Here is a 16415-nt window from a genome sequence, read left to right on the forward strand (position 1 = left end):
GGTTGTCAATTTCCATATCCCTAAACCACCAGTGGCCATAGGAACACACTTTATCCCATCAAACCAAATGTTGCTTAGAGTCACCCCCATACCTTCCCATAGAAAGTCCCTCCATAATTTTTCAATCTTATTGGCCACACTAGTTGGAATGGTAAAGAGTGATAAGAAATAAGTAGGGAGACTTGATAAAGTACTCTTAATCAAAGACAATCTACCCCAATTGGGACCATTTCACTCTTATGGACATTATCTACCACACTAGTTGCACATTATCTATTGCCACAATTGGGACCATTTCACTCTTACGGACATTAACCTTCAAGCTAGTAACAGCTTGAAAACAAAGAAATAACATCCGTATATGAAGAATTTGCTCCATATCTGCATCACAAAACAAGATCGTGTCATTTGCAAACAATAGATGTGAGACACAAACTCCCATCTTCCCGCCTACCATTAGTCTTAAAACGGCCAATTAAACCAGTCCCCTCCACTTTCTTCCATCATGATCAAAAACAAGATAAGAGATAGTGGATCTCCTTGCCTCAATCCCCTTGAGCATCCATAAAAACAACTGGGGACCATTTATCAAAACAGAAAACTGATTTGTAGAGATACACTCAAAACCACTTCCCTTAGCAAGCGTTTTCATCAAATCTTATCGTCCCCAACTCCCCTCAAAGAAACTCCATAAATACTATCCAAGAAATTAGATAAGGACTCCAATTCACAGTCTTGAATGGCTCTTACAAGATTTAAATCCTAGAAGAGAACACCATTTGGGAACTTCATCAAATCAGCCACATAAACCTCCTTATTTCGACTTATAGCAAATAATTCCAAATATCTCAATCTCAAGGGGGTGTCCCCACACCAAGTGTCTTGCCAAAATCTAACACTAAACCCAACCCCAACCTCAAACTGGACGTGACAAGCAAAGGAAGTCCAACCACAGCTAATAGACATCCATCTGCTCACTCCATGAGGACCAATAGAGGGAAGAGAGCACCAACCTCCCCTTCCACAACCATACTTTGTCCCTATCACTCTCCTCCACAAGGCCGGTTGCTCATTCCCAAATCTCCATTGCCATTTTCCAACCAACACTTTATTAAAACTTATCAAACTTCTAATAGCTAAGGCCCCAGAATGAAAAGGAGTACAAACTGTAGCCCATTTCACCATGTGAGTTTCCCATACCACTCCAGAGAAAATTTCGTTGAAGTTGTTCAATACAATTTGCACCTCCACCGAGATAGGGAAAAAATAGAAAATAAGTTGTAAGATTGGACAAAGTACTCTAAATTAAAAGTAACTTTACCTCCTTTTGGATTCCAAATAAAACTATCTCTGAAATTTGCACCTAGTTGAAGACCTAAAGATTTCATCAGGAAGGAGCTTGCTTGCACCTTAGCACATCCACCATATGTACTATATTTGGAACCACACCCACAAGGAATAATTCAGACTTTCCCATATTTTCTGTAGGAGGCAATCTTACCACCAATTTTCTTTTAGAGGCTAATTTCCAAACTCAAACCCGAAACTTGCCACTGTTGGTGGAAGACACATGCCTTCGCACCAAGGCTCAACCTCTTAACTAACCTCTTTTCATAAACTAATATAGTATTTACATATGACAATTCATTAAACAAGTAGTAAGTGCAAAGTTGTGAAAATATATAAAATGAGAAAGAAAGGAAAAATATGAGTGTGAGTGCATCATAAACTCTCACAGAGATAATAAAAGATGGATAAATAAAATGGTTTGATACTTATATTCCCATATCTCTTTTTCTAAATAAAAGGTTAGCAGTTCTTCCCCCAATGAAGTAGTACATAACTTCTTAAGAAATACAATAACTTTACAATGATATCAATGCAAACTTTACGATAGCTCATAGCTTTGCAGACTTTACAACATCTCATAACTTGAATAAACTGCTAAAGGTTTATAAATGGAATTATTTTTAAAATAACGCCTCTATCTCTCTTTCTAGAAATGGTAACTGTTCTCTCACACCCGTCAATGCACACTCCCTATACATAACATCCATAATTTCACGTGTGATGTCCACATTTTTATTTAAGTTCATATTTAAAACGTGAAATGAGTGATATATAAAGATGATGTACAACAAACAAATGTGTGAGAATCAATGCCCTTCCCAAAAAGAGTGGGAGGAGAAGAAAATTTTGGACATAATCAGTGCATACTCATAAAAATGTTTAGACTGAACAAGCCACATATTGCTCACTGATTAATACATTTATTAGTAAGTCCGTAGATTGCAAAATTTAAAACAACCTATGAAGTGTATGAGAACAAAAAATTCCATATACATGAAAGCCTATGGTGGCACCTCTTAGATATTGTACAGGGTAATTTCAAAATCCAACAAATCATTGTGTAGCATATTCTTGCAGCCCATTCAACCCCTCATAAATCTTCAAAACGAAACATGCAGCCCTTGACATCATGAGACAGAAATTGCCAAGTTCTCACTATAGCACACCAAAAAGCTATTGAAAAAACAAATTATGCATATCTTTTCAATTATATAAAAGGGGTAGCCCCTATTGATAAAAAGATGAGGGAGAGTCGCTTGATATAGTTTGGTCTCGTTCAGATGAGAGCGATTAATGCACTAATAAGAAAGATTGAGTTGGTCCAAGTTGAGGGAATGACAAAAGGTAGATGAACGCCAAAAATAACATCAATAGAAGTAATAAAGAAAGACATGTTAACTAAGGAAGTAACATAGAGTATGATTTAAAAAAGAATAGAATTGGAAAATAATACATGTGACTGACCCTAACTAATCTGTTATAGATCCATAGCCAACCTCAAAATTTTCAAAATAAGCTTTACTGTTGTTGTTGTTGTTGCTTTCAGTTATACAATCTCTTTTGAATATCAAGTACAAAGCTATCAAAAGTAATATTGTTTTGGATAAATTACAAATTTCACCCTCTAACTTCGGCTAAAATTCAATTTAGTCCTACAGCTTCAATTTCATTTAATTCAGTCCTCCAACTTTAAACTTTAATCAATTCAATTCTCTCGTTAATGCTGGTAAAACCCCACCATTATTGTCCCCAAAAACAACATAGTTTTTATTTTTTGAATTTTATAAATTCAAAAATCCAAAAAACTAATATATAAAATATATATAATTATTATCTAAAATTAAGAAAGGATTTAAATAAAAAAATATTAAACCAAAAATACAAATAATACACAGATTTAACAACAAAAAATAATGTATTTTACATAGATCCAACAAAAAATTTCTACTCAAAACAAACCTAAGAAATCAGGGTCCAAGACCTCCTATTCATGATTTAGTAGGATGTTAAAGTTTATGAAAGGCAACTTATGATCTCATGTCTTGGATTAAACAAAATGGATTGGTCACATTCACAGCAAAAGCAAGGTAGTAATTACCAGACATGAAAGTTTTTGTTGATAATTTCTTGATTAGTGCAAAAGGAAAGAACTTCTGGAAATTGGAAATCTCTCTCTCTCTCTCTCTCTCTATATATATATATATATACACACACACACACACCTGTTGAGAACTGTTCATTCTGAGATACAAATTTAATCAAAATGGCAAAGATTACTATGCCGAGAATGAAAAAGAAGCAGGCAATATAATAGCATCGTTGATTGTGTAAAGAGTTGTGTGGCTGACAATTGTATTGCCGCAGTTTCTCCTGGCCATGGTTCTGTTTTCTTTCTTTTTTTTCTTGGATGAATTTTCTTGGGGGAGTATTGAGGCCAAGATGTGTCATGTGTGCCGTTGATTTCATTGATTCCAGAGATGGAAGTGGTGAAGAAGGCAGGGACAGTGCAGATGGCGGTGGCTGGGATAGATTGTGAGGAGGGGGGAGAGGATGGTGGAGGCATTTTAAATTTCTTTTTTTCTTTTCTTTTCTTTTTTTCAAAAAATACTTTTTATTAGTTTTTTGGAATTTAAAAAATTGATTAAAAAAAATTCAAAACTACACGGTTACAGGACTGGATTGAATTTTATGCAAAGTTGGAGATTTAAATTTGGAAAATAGCCTATTGTTTTTCTATTTGGATCATTCAGCTTTTATGGTTACATACCCACACTTAAATTAATTCTCATAAGCATCTAAATCTCTCATAGGCCTCCTTACGATTTAGAGCCCTAAAAGGAGGAAAAGAAAAGTTAATTCCTTCTCTCTTTGCAATCTCATGAAGAATTTGAACCGTACATACATGATGATAAATATAGCAAAGGCATTCTGGCATGAATCTCAAGTTCGCAGCTTCTCCCCATATAAGAAGATATAAACCAATGTACAGTAATTTTCGCTGCTGCACTTCCTGTGGAATTGTTGGTAACCTGCGAATTGAAAAAACCACAAAGTATAATACATCAAAGCATAAAAGAGTGCCAGACAATTTTTAAGCATCAACAAGCAAGAAAGAGGTTAGGAAATACACAAACAGTCAAAATTAGGTACTTCTAAGTACCAACTATAGCAGAAGAAAACAGCAGTGTAGCACTGTTGCACGCAACACTATAACTAATCCACTTTAAAAAAAAAAATAGGAAGCCTCACCAAAGGCTACTTTTGACATCCAAATGCTTGCACCAATTTTTGTAGTTTCTGAAAAGTTTCTTCATCACTTTCTTCAGAGCACGACCATTCAACTAAAGAGGCAAAAAGCACCATCTGTTATGACCACTTAAAGACTGACACAATAGGTAAAAATAAAAGACAGAGCAATCTAAGAGGAATAAGACCTTGGGTTGCTGATCAGGCTTTGGGAATTGTTGTATGTGCACATTTGCAAGCAAAAGAATCAAGTGCTCCCTTTGATTTGCAACATTATCCATCTACATATTAATAATTGGAAAGTAGCCTGTTGAGTAAACATGAAAGCCCAAGTAATGGACAACAAACAATTTGGTAAGTCACCTGAAAACCAAACTGGGCCTGAAGCCAGTCTAGAATGTCTTCATTTACTTTCTTCGGGATGCCCTTTGGCCATGGCAAACCACTGATGTTACGAATTGCAGAAACAATAGCTTGAATCTGAACAGAAAAAATATCAAAAGAAAACTCAAATGAAAGAACTAAGGAAAATCAACTATTCCACACAAGAAAACTGAAACAAACCTCAGGATATCTCATAATAGGTTGATCATGTCCAACTAGATGAAGAGGAAGAATATTATAAGGCATATATAACTGCATCTTCTCCGCAACGGTATCGTGTACTTGCAAAATCTTCAAAGGAAAATTAAAACAAAAAATCCATCGAATTACTTGAACAAAGGAGAAAAAAGAAAATCATTATTACATCCACATAAATAAGACAGCAAAAATGTATTCTTCTCCACAAGTTCCAATTACATGATATCATTCAAAAGTAAGATGTAAGATGTAAAGCATTCAGGCTCACCTTATCAGCCACTTCAATATCCCCTATATGATTTACAGCCTTCAAAACCTCAAATAGGACTGCAGCAGTTTGATATGCTTCAGTAAGTACGGCACTGATTAAAGAACATGAACTTAATATCAGATAAAATATAACGCACTAGATCCAACCATCAAGAAAGTAAACAACTAGACATTATTTCTCTTAGAGAAGCAACATGCCATACTTATCAACAGCAGCCGGCAAAGCATGAATATAATTTTGGTAGTAATGATAATAAAAATCCTGCATTATACTAGCATCACTCCTTTTCGTCCTACCTGCCCATGTCATCTCATTTTCCTGAAATGAATAAAAAATTGAATTAACATTTCATCAGAATTCCAAATGGAGAGCCTTGATAAGAAGTTGCTAGGGGATTAGGCCATAAACTATCAGCAGCTTGTACCATTCATGAAAAAATTCAAGGTAGCGCAATTTATTTCCTTCACAAGAAATGCAGAAAAAAACAAATAAACGATACAGAAAATTTTGTGATAGTAGAAGACACTGAACATTTATGTCATATAAAGTCAGCCATCACTCAAAAGCAATATCTGAGATAAAAATACCAAATTACCATTGAGACTATTGAGCAGGTGAAAGATGCAAGGTTTTGAATTCCATTCCAAAGTCTGTTCCAGATTGGTTACTGGAACAAAATATTCCAGTACTGATGTATACTAGTGCAACATTTCGGGATTACGAGCCGTGAGTGTGTATATATTTTAACTCCTTTTTATTTATCCCTATTTTTCCTCCTGCCAACCATCATATCAAAGTCAGATCAATTTTTTTATTTCCCCAATGTTCTATCCACACCATGTTCACACATTTCCACCCTCGCCCATTTGTCCTTTTAACCTTTTCTTCCTCACCCTTTTTTATTTTTTCTTTCTCTTTCTTTAACTTTTTATTTTCTCACCATAACTCCCCAGACTTTCCAACGTTTTTGTCTTCATATTAGTTCAAAGTTTCAGTTTACTTCTTTCAGCTTCTCCTATCTTTGGCCAACATTAACCACTTAAAGCTTTCATTTTTTGTTGCAGATCTGGTTCTTAGCTTCATTTTGTTAAAATTTTCTTTTGTTTTTCTCTCACAATCTCACCTTTTTCCCAAAAAATATCCCAAAATATCACCCTCACTGAAAGGCTGAAACACTTGTGAACAAGTTCTGGTCCAGTGCACCCATTTCGCCCAAAATACCAAAATCACGCCCGGAACTCCATTTTTGGCTGGAATATAGGACGAGACAGAATGGCAGGTCACCTACACCGGTCTGCCTACTGGAATGAAAATTTTCAGTCATTCTGGTCACAACGGGACAAAATTCAAAACCTTGGCTAGATGAGTTCAAAATGTTATCTGGTTTGACAGCAATTGCTAGTAAAAGTGAGGTTATCTGCGGGAGTACTAGACGATTTGCACAACCAAATGTCATGTTGACATTGATGATGAGTAGCAGAAAAGCAGCTCTTAAGGGGGAGTAATGTGTTGAGGGGGAGTTGTCAAAGTTGTCAAAATCAGAGACTTTGTTTATATATGCTTATGTTTTGGGTATTTAATGTTTTTATGGGTTTGATACACTGTGTTTTTGGTGTATAGTTGTTTCTAACTCATTACTTATACTCTTGGTTTAAACTTTTATATATTTTGATGATGTTTTTCAGGATGTTTTGTGTTTGTACCCATGTGCTTTTATAAGCTTTTAGGGTTAATGTTTTATGCATAGTTTGTAGGCTTTATGGTATGTACCTTACTTAATGCAGCCTTTATGCTATGTTGAAATCAGTACTTCAATCTAAATGTCTTGCATTTTGATTTATGTACTGTCACTCTTGTGCCCTTGTAGGATTGTTCCTAGATGCATATACCTTGTATATTATGCATTGGTTGAGTGTTGAGCATATAAGTATCTTGCCTTGTGCTTGTTAACTTGTATATCCTTGTGTTCATTCCAAGTGTGAATGAGCACTGTGATCACTACCTTGTGGTGTTCACTTGGTTGATCAAGCCATGATTTGTTTCTTAACTTCATCTTTGCTTGATCACATATTGCCTGTTTTATATGCATTTTATGATTTTCTGCTTACAATGATCATGATGTATTGTTATGTTTCAGGAGTATTATGTTCATATGATTCAAGTGCTTCACAGCTTCTAGAGTTAGGTGTGAGTGAGTTTTGTTCAACTGTTCCCAACTCACATGTTAAGTCTAGAGTTTGTTTTAGGGTTTTGTCACGGAATAGCCAAAGGGGGAGATTGTAAGGTTGAATTTATTCAACCATCTAATTGGCTTTATTCCGTGCCAAATTTGCTTATAATTCAGCATTTAGTAACCCTGTATTTAGGTGGGTTTGATGTAAGGATAGTGAGTGAGATAGAGTGAAGATTGCTCAAGAGTGTGCAAGAAAACAGAGACTCGCGGCTGAGCCTCGCAGGTGACTCGCGGCTTCAAACCGCCAGATGCAGCACACGTGCCAAGCATGCTGGAAGGTGAACAGTCATGCAAGCTGGAGCACTACAGGACAAAACAGGACAACTTGCCATACAGTTATCTCGCGACTGGATCTCGCGACTTAGTCAAGCCGCGAGATCAAGCCGCGAGCCACCCCTGTTTTGTAAAACCTGACGTTTTACATTCCTCTCCCACTCTAGTATAAATACCCCTTTTACCCACGATTGTAAGAGAGCTTCCAGAGAGAATTGAGAGAGAAACCCTAAAGAAAAACAAGATTGATTCACCCACAATCTATACATTAGAGTCTCATCAAATTTCTCAACTCTCTTCCTCTCCATTGTCAAATCCTTGAGAGGCATTATACCAAACCTGATTCTCACCATTATCATTACTGTAAGAGAGCTGTTTGCATTTCTGGGAAGCAGTTAGGAAGGAACCAATCTTCATTGGTTGATGCTACGGTTTAGTAGCGGAATCCGGGAAGCTAGAAAAGAAAAAGGTTCGGCGCAACCTCGCTGGAGCAAGAAGCTTGGAGGGCTTAGGTGCACTGGGTAGATTAGGCTTGGAGGGTCTATTACTGTCCATGTATCCCAACTGTATTTTCTAGTGGATTGTTTACCGCTTGGAGGGTGGCGGAGAGGTTTTACGCCGAGGGCTTCAGTTTCCTCTTCGATAACACATCGCGTGTTGTCTTTGTGTTTGCATCTTCCTTCCTCTCTATTTTTGCCTTTTTATTATCTGCTGTGGATTGTGTTTTGTTTCGACGTAGATAGTTTTTACCAATTTCATCTTATAGCATATGTTAAGTTTCCGCACACTAGTTGTTTGACATATTGCTTGAATTGGTTAAGTTGTAATTTGGGGGTCTAAACGTTCAAAGGTGTTTATACACGTTTTTGAACTTTCACATGTGTTAAAATCTTAAATAAAGTTGCGAAAGAGATACTAACATAAGAAAAATTAAATTTTTCTACGTATGGTTCTGGTGGGTTAATATTAAGGAGGCTTTGTAGAAATAGGACTTACAGTTGTTAAAAAGAAAGGGATATGGGGTTGTGTTGGGAACTCAAGGTGGTTTGATGACTTATATGGTGGCTAAGAGAGCATGGTAGATGAAGTGGAGAAGCGCAACTAGAGTATTGTGTGATGATAGAATATCTATCAAGTTAAAAGGAAAATTTTATAAGACTGGAATAGGACGAGCTTTGCTCTATGGTACTGAATGTTGAGTTGCTAAAGCAACATATTCATAAAATGAGTGTAGTTGAAATGAACATGTTAAAATGGATAAGTGGAAATATACAGAAATATGGGATTCGAATTAAGGAAATCCGCTTCAAGATAGAGGCGGCCCTATTAATGAAAATATGATAGAAGTACTTGAGATGGTTTGGTCATGTGTATGCCAACCCTAACAATCTTTTTTTTTTAATTCAATAATTTGGGGGAGGGAAGATTTGAACTCTGGATGTCACTATCAGAAACACCGAAAAGTGCCAACTAATTGAGCTATAAGGCTCTTAGCGTGAACCCTAACTAATTTTGTTGAGAATCCATTGCTGATCCCAAAAATTTTGGGACTAAAGCTTTGTTGCTATTGTTGTTTATATTGTGGTGTGAATTCCCTCTCTTCTCTAACCCTCCTCCCCTCTCCCTTTCTCAAGAAAATGCGAGTATTACATGTCTTCCATCATTTTGGTATCAAAGAAACTTCTTTCTACAACTTTCAGCCACTACATTTCTCTCAAGCTCTAAGTGCCTCCAATCCAAACCATGAAATTCCACCCCTTCACAAGTATATCCACCATCAAAATATCTTAATTCCTTCACAAAATCCCTCCTGAAACACCTTGTTCTTTGCACCTTTCCATACGGTCAGATAAAAAAAAAAATTAGATGCTGAATCCACAAACCCATTCTTATCATCTTCAAACTCTAGAACAAACCCTTCCACACAAAACTCAACCCCTAATCCCTTTCCTCATATTTTAACTTCGTCCCAATTCATCCTAACCCCCTAAACCTGATCAGATTAAGAAAAACAGATCCGATTCCTTAGAGCAAACCAAAATTCTGCAGAAAGTTCAAACTTGATCTTGCTGCAATCTTCAACCCAACCTTCAAGAAATCTTTATACTTCACTCCTTAACCTAGCCCTTACTGTCAAAGAACTCCTATTTTCTTCTCCATACCCAAACCTACAACCTGTTCTTGACCAAAACACCTACCGCAAATCTGTTGACACAAATTCTGCAGAAACTGTTTGGTGCAATACCATTCATTTAGGTCCAAGAATCACCTATCTGACCATACAAGCTTCTAGAAACACCTTTCTCCATTCATAGCTTGTCGCCCTAGGTAAAATCTCAGCTTAAACCTTTAGAAACACTGAACTTAGACCCTAATATACAGTAAATTTCACTGTTCAGCAGAAACTTCTCCAAGAATCAAGATTTTGACCAATCCAAAATACATCAACCTATACAGGACCAAACCTATCTTAAAAACCTAGAAACCCTTCCAAACAAACTAAGACCATATCCAAACCCTTCCAGGAACCACAAACAGTACTAAACCTGAAACACACAACCTTGTTCGAATACAACAAGCAAGAGGAAACCAAAATCAAAGACAATGAAACATGGCTGTTCCGAAGATGAAACATTAAGTACCTCCTCACATGGAGCCTAATGAAGCTCAAAATCACCAAGTCAATAAGATTGAATATGCTCACAGTGTGGCATATTCTTTTTTCTCTAAATTTGAAATTTCTTAGTCTTTAGCGATAAAATTGTCAATTATTTTAATGCAGTTTATACTGCTTTCATGATTGTAGTGTGTCCATACAGTGTCTCCTCTTTCATCCAAAAAGATAAAGAAAACACTAATACCAAATCACAATAGGTATATGACTTTATTTGAATATTATCCCTTTGATCGAGATCCATCAAGAATACTGCTGCATACTAGAGAGATAAAAAACAAATATAAGGAGCAACTGATTTTAAAGTTTACCCTTTCCAAATGTTGAAGTAGTGCAGTTCTAAATTGGCGAACACCACGTCCACTACATATTGGATCTAGTCTGTGCGCTTTTTCCAGGGCATAAGACCGACCTAATTCCAGTATTGACATAAATATACATTTTTGTTCAGATAAGTATCAGATTTCAGAAAATAAAAATTAAAAAAATCCCACTGCATTCATTCAGAGATATACACCATGTTAAATTCTGCCAGGACATAATATATCATATAACAATAGACAAAACCAAATGCAGTATTGCTAGTTGGGAGAAGCAATGCAGAAATGAATGCCTTAGCAATTAAGCATTTGAACTCAAATGAGTTTCATAATAGAAAAACTGAATAAATAATATTTTCAATAATTAAAAGAATTTTTTTTGATAATTCAAACTGAACAAATAATATAAATGCAAGTTAGGAAGGAAAGACCGATAGAGCCCACATGTGAGGGGAAATGTTAGAATTATGTGGTCAAATGATTAAATCCACCATCTCCTAATAGCTTAAGCTTTTGGAAGAATTAGTAATTTAACAAGTTATTAACCATTGCCTCCAGCAAACCATGAAAGACCCGATGATGCATGCATATCTTTATGTATCTTAACAGAGAAAAAGGCATATGGCAGCATAAATTATAAAGTGTCCATGCCACTCAAGTGTTGTGCAGGACACAACATTTACATCATATACAGCTAACTGATCAAAGAATGTAAAAATCAACAGTGTTTAAAATCTGTTAAATCCACTGGCTTCTTAATTCTAGTAGATCAAAGAGAATACATAAATAGTACATAAAGCATACAGGCAAAACATGGCACTTACAGAGATAAGCAATTCTTGGTTCGCTAGCCTCAACTTTATTTGCCACACGAAGAATTGGAGCAATCTCAACCAAAGAAGAAGGCACCGCCTCACTATCCAAAATCGGTTCTTCTAAATTCGTCCATGACATTTGCTGATCAGAACCCCTTCTATGTGCCATCTCAAGACCCCTACAAACATCAATTCAAGCCACCTTGCTTACCAGTCAAAATCAATAAAATATTCTTAGGTTGCTTTTGGATACTTGAAATGGTATTTAGATTTAGATTTTAAGTCAATGGATTTGGAATGTCTTGATTTGGAATCTATAGACTTTACAAAATTTTGTTTGAATCCATTTTATAAATAAGAGGATTTGAAATTCTAAAATTTTTTAATCTATCGTTTAAATGCCTTTTCATTTTCTTTCTTTGATAGATAAGAAAACTAGTATTAAAAGAAGAATGCTTCATTTTTCAAATGAAGTAACAAACAACAGAAAAACAAAAACAAAAAAAAAAAAAAAATGTACAGGAAGATACGGAATCTAAAAAAACATAATGGATTCCCTAGAAGTAAATCCATTTAAGTCATTTTTGAGCTTTTGGGTATTGTTGTCATTTTAGAAATTTTAGGGATACCTTAGTCATTTTAAAGGTTTATGGGATATTTTGCTCATTTTAGTAGTTGGGAAATATTTGGTCATTCTGGAACATTCAATGTATTTTGGTCGTCTTTTAGGTTTTAGGGTAAGTTAGTCATTTTAGAGGTTTTGGTTATTTAGGTTAATTTGGGGCTTTCTATGGGTATTTGTCAGTTCATAGATTTTGGGTTTGTTCATTTTAATTGGGCCATTCAAGTCTTATGATGCTTTTATGGGTATTTTGTTTATTTTTGTGGTTTTAGGTATGTGTGAAGACGAACAGATCCAGACAGAAGCTCTGAACCAAAGCAAATCCGTTTGAACTGTTGTGTTGGGTTACCAACGATGAACGGGATGGTGTTTAGGGAGGACACTTTCTGTAGTCGACCGGAACAGTTGTTGACAAACGTTTTGTGATTAAAACACCACATTGTACCGCCAATTATATGTATATAAACACCCCTATCCCATATGATTCGGTAGGATAGGCGAAAATGGGAATTTAACCATAATTTTCCAACAATATAGTTAATAGTCCTGGTTCCCAAACTATATTATTTACTAGCATCTCGAGTCTTTAAGACTCGATTTTGGTCTATAAATCGAGTCTCAAAGACTCAATTTCCATGGTCTGATGTGGCATTTTATTCCCACCTAGAAATCGAGTCTCTAAGGCTCGATTTATAAACCAAAAAAATTTTAAGTCTCAAGTCTCTCGTACAAGCCGAAATACCCAAAAAAAAAAATTTAAGAAATCCAGAACCACAACAATCTCAATCCCAATACAATCAGAAAAAAAAAAAAAAAAAATTTAAAATTTTAAGTCTCAAGTCTCTCGTACAAGTCGAAATACCCAAAAAAAATTTAAGAAATCTAGAAACACAACAATCCCAATCCCAGTACAATCAGATCAGAGGGAGAAAGAATCCCCAATCCCAGTACAATCAAATCAGAGGGAGGGAGAAAGAATCTAGAGACTCAGATAGGAGAGAGAGAACTCGACCTAGGTCGCGCGCTGCCTGGGTCGCGCGAGGCCTAGGTCGCACACGGCCTGGGTTGCACGCGACCTAGGTCTCACGCGGCCTTAGTCACACGCGGCCTAGGTCTCGCGCTAGGTCGCACACAGTGGTGATCTACTTGGGTCGCGCTGGCTGTGGGTTTTTTTTTTCTCTAGGTTCTTCTCTAAAGTTCTGGAGTTTTGGGTTGTTATAAGGGTTATAAATCGAGTCTTAGAGACTCAATTTCCATGTGGTCGCCACGTGAAAAAATATGCCACATCGGACGTGATCGGACCATGGAATCGAGTCTCTTAGACTCGATTTATAGGCTAAAATCGAGTTTTAAAGACTAAAGATGCTAGTAAATAATATAGTTTGGGAACCAGGACTATTAACTATATAGTTGGAAAATTATGAAATTCCCATTTTGGCCGATAGGATACACCTAACATCAACCCAAATATACTACTTCTTCAGTAGAATCAACGCAACATAAGCCCAAATCTGCTTCTTCTTCAACTGAATCAACCCAACATCAGCCCAAATCTATTGATTGGTTGTGTGGATAATGGGTTTGATTGTGGTTTTATATCTCAAGTTTTGGGTTTGATTATGGTTGATTTGTTGTGTGGGTAATCGGTTTGAAACCCAATGGAAGCCACCACTGATGTTGCTGGAATACCAATCGAGCGGTGAGATGACAGTTTTCAGGAAACCAACATCGCCAAGGCAGTCCAAAAATCCCTTCCAAACTCGAACGCGCCAGACAATGAACTCCCTAGTTTTAGGATGTTATTGTCATTTTGGAGTGCGGTAAGAGATTTCTGAAACTCAATGAGGTTGGATATTATTTCAAATCCAATGATTTTTTTTTTAAGAAGAAAATCCAATGATTTTAAACTATCTAAATCATTGACCAAATAATTTTGGTCAAAATATTCCATCACATCACGGTAATGTATTTGAAATCATTGGATTGGTTTCTAATATTCCAAAAATAATTAACAATTTTTCAATGAAATTCCAAAAATATCCTTTTAAATAACTAAACAAAATTTTATTTTTTTAAAAACCTCAAAATAATTGAACATAATTTTATTTCATTTTCTTGCCCTTTCTCACCAACTAAACGAATTCAAGATCCATAGAAAATTAAACAAATTCCTTGCAATTTCCCACACTTTTTCACCTACCAAGTGGCTGAGATCCACCAAAAATAAGCAAAATACAGAGAAGCCCTAACAAATCTAACTCCAACAAAAGCCATACTTTCACTAAAACAAAAAACCATTGTTAGATTCTTGGAGCCAGCGGCTTTGGATCTGAGATCTAAGGTCATCTTTAGTGAGGTAGGCACCACGAGTCCAATGACCACCACGAAGCCACCTCCAACTCAAGCAAGTCAGAGCCACCTCTCGCCTACAATTGACCCCTGGAGAACAACCTGAATGATGCCTATATCAGCAAAGCAAAGCCTAGGTTTTCGGCCATGGATTCCAATCAAAAGCTCTGATATGGAGAGAGAAAGAGTGAGAGTGGCTAGGGTTTATCGGTCCTGGACTCCGATAAGAAGCTCAGATCTGGAGAGTGGCTAGGGTTTCAAACTTTTAATTTGATGAGAGAGAGAGAAAGAGAGAGAGAGAGAGAGAGAGGGAGAGGGAATGGGTTTGAACCAATATTGTGAATACCGTTTTGGTTTGTTCAATACCAACATATTTTGGGATTACATCTAGGCGAAAAACCCTTTTTCATCCTTACATTTTCACGCAATTCCTACTTTGGTCCCTATCTTTTTTTTTCCACCGCTTTTAGTCCCTATCCTAGAAAACGCGTCTCGTTTTAGTCCTTTCCGTCAATAACCTAAGGGCTCCGTCCTACATGACAGACGGAAATATTAAAATAATAATAAAATTTTTATTTTGGCATTAAAAAATGCCATGTCAGCATTTAAATTAAAAAAAAATTTATTTATTAATTTTAACTAAATAAAAAAAATTAAAAACAGAATTTTTTTGACTGAAACGGTAGAAAATTAAAACAAGATTAAAAATCAAAAATCACATAAATGGAAATCCAAGTAAGTTTTGAACAAGAACAACAATAACACAAACCCAAAAATTAAAATCCAAAAATTAAAAACCTCAAAGTATCAAATCAATCCAAAAATACAACACAACCAATCCAAAAAAAAAAAAAATCTCAAACTTAGAAAAACCCATCCCAAGCAAGTTGAACCCAGCAAACCTAGATCCGGTGGCCATGCTCCCCGCCAACAAGCTCTTCTCCAACGGAAAGCTCGTTCCACTACAGCTCTCATCGATCAAACCTCAAGTCAACGACGCCACCATTGGATAGCCGATCGGCAAGGGAGTCGACTAAGGACCTCGATCAACACATAATAGAGTTTTGACCGGATCGAATGATCCGGATCTTTTTCTCTTTTGCAACATGGATACAGCATCGAATCCTCCGACGGATCTTCTACTCTTCTTTTGCAACGCAAACCAAAAGAATGGGTTGTGTTCGCCAACCAAAAACGTGAGAGAGCACTTCGACCTCTAAATTGCAAAGCCCATCCACCTGAAAACCATTGGCCCATCGTGAACCCATCAGCCCTACCAAATTAGGTCCAAGGCAACAGCACAACGGCGGCGAGTTCTCTTTCTCTCCCTCTTTCACATTTGGCTTTTGTCGCTAGTCTTGGATTTTTGGGGGGGGTTTTGTTGATTGTGTTGTTGGGAGTGGGCCATGATGTTTGTTCTAAATTCGTGGGTTTCATTGGTTAATTTTTCTTGGGTTGTGGTTCCAATTTGGGTCAGGGTGGTGGTGGCGGTGGCGATGGTTGGTGGTTCCGATCTGGGTTTGGTTTGTGGCTTGCTTCGTGGTTTGATTCTTCATTTGTGGTTTGGTTTGTGATTTATTGGTGGGTATGGTCACTGTGATTGTCCCTAGGTTCATGGCTTGCTTCAGAGGTGGTGGTTGATAGGTTTTTCTGAGTTTGAGATTTTTTTATTTGGATTGT

At 36.5% G+C, this 16415-nt stretch overlaps 1 protein-coding gene across 9 annotated transcripts in view; it reads right to left on the minus strand.

Annotated features, from left to right (window-relative positions):
• Positions 1-16415, minus strand: part of LOC115976585 (callose synthase 3-like) — a 93694-nt gene that overhangs the window by 71722 nt on the left and 5557 nt on the right. For 7 of the 9 annotated variants that reach the window (XM_031097939.1, XM_031097938.1, XM_031097946.1 and 4 more), the window contains 9 exons: positions 11774-11943; positions 10941-11041; positions 5652-5767; positions 5447-5540; positions 5161-5271; positions 4960-5076; positions 4785-4877; positions 4600-4691; positions 4253-4379 (listed from right to left, as the gene is read on the minus strand). In XM_031097939.1, the coding sequence (XP_030953799.1) occupies positions 4253-4379; positions 4600-4691; positions 4785-4877; positions 4960-5076; positions 5161-5271; positions 5447-5540; positions 5652-5767; positions 10941-11041; positions 11774-11933 (1011 nt within the window). In that variant the 5' untranslated portion in view covers positions 11934-11943. Of the gene's footprint in view, positions 1-4252; positions 4380-4599; positions 4692-4784; positions 4878-4959; positions 5077-5160; positions 5272-5446; positions 5541-5651; positions 5768-10940; positions 11042-11773; positions 11967-16415 lie in introns of those variants that run through there. The other 2 variants (XM_031097941.1, XM_031097942.1) reach the window with 2 other exon arrangements.

Source organism: Quercus lobata, chromosome 2, assembly GCF_001633185.2.
Source record: "Quercus lobata isolate SW786 chromosome 2, ValleyOak3.0 Primary Assembly, whole genome shotgun sequence".
NCBI lineage: Eukaryota > Viridiplantae > Streptophyta > Magnoliopsida > Fagales > Fagaceae > Quercus > Quercus lobata.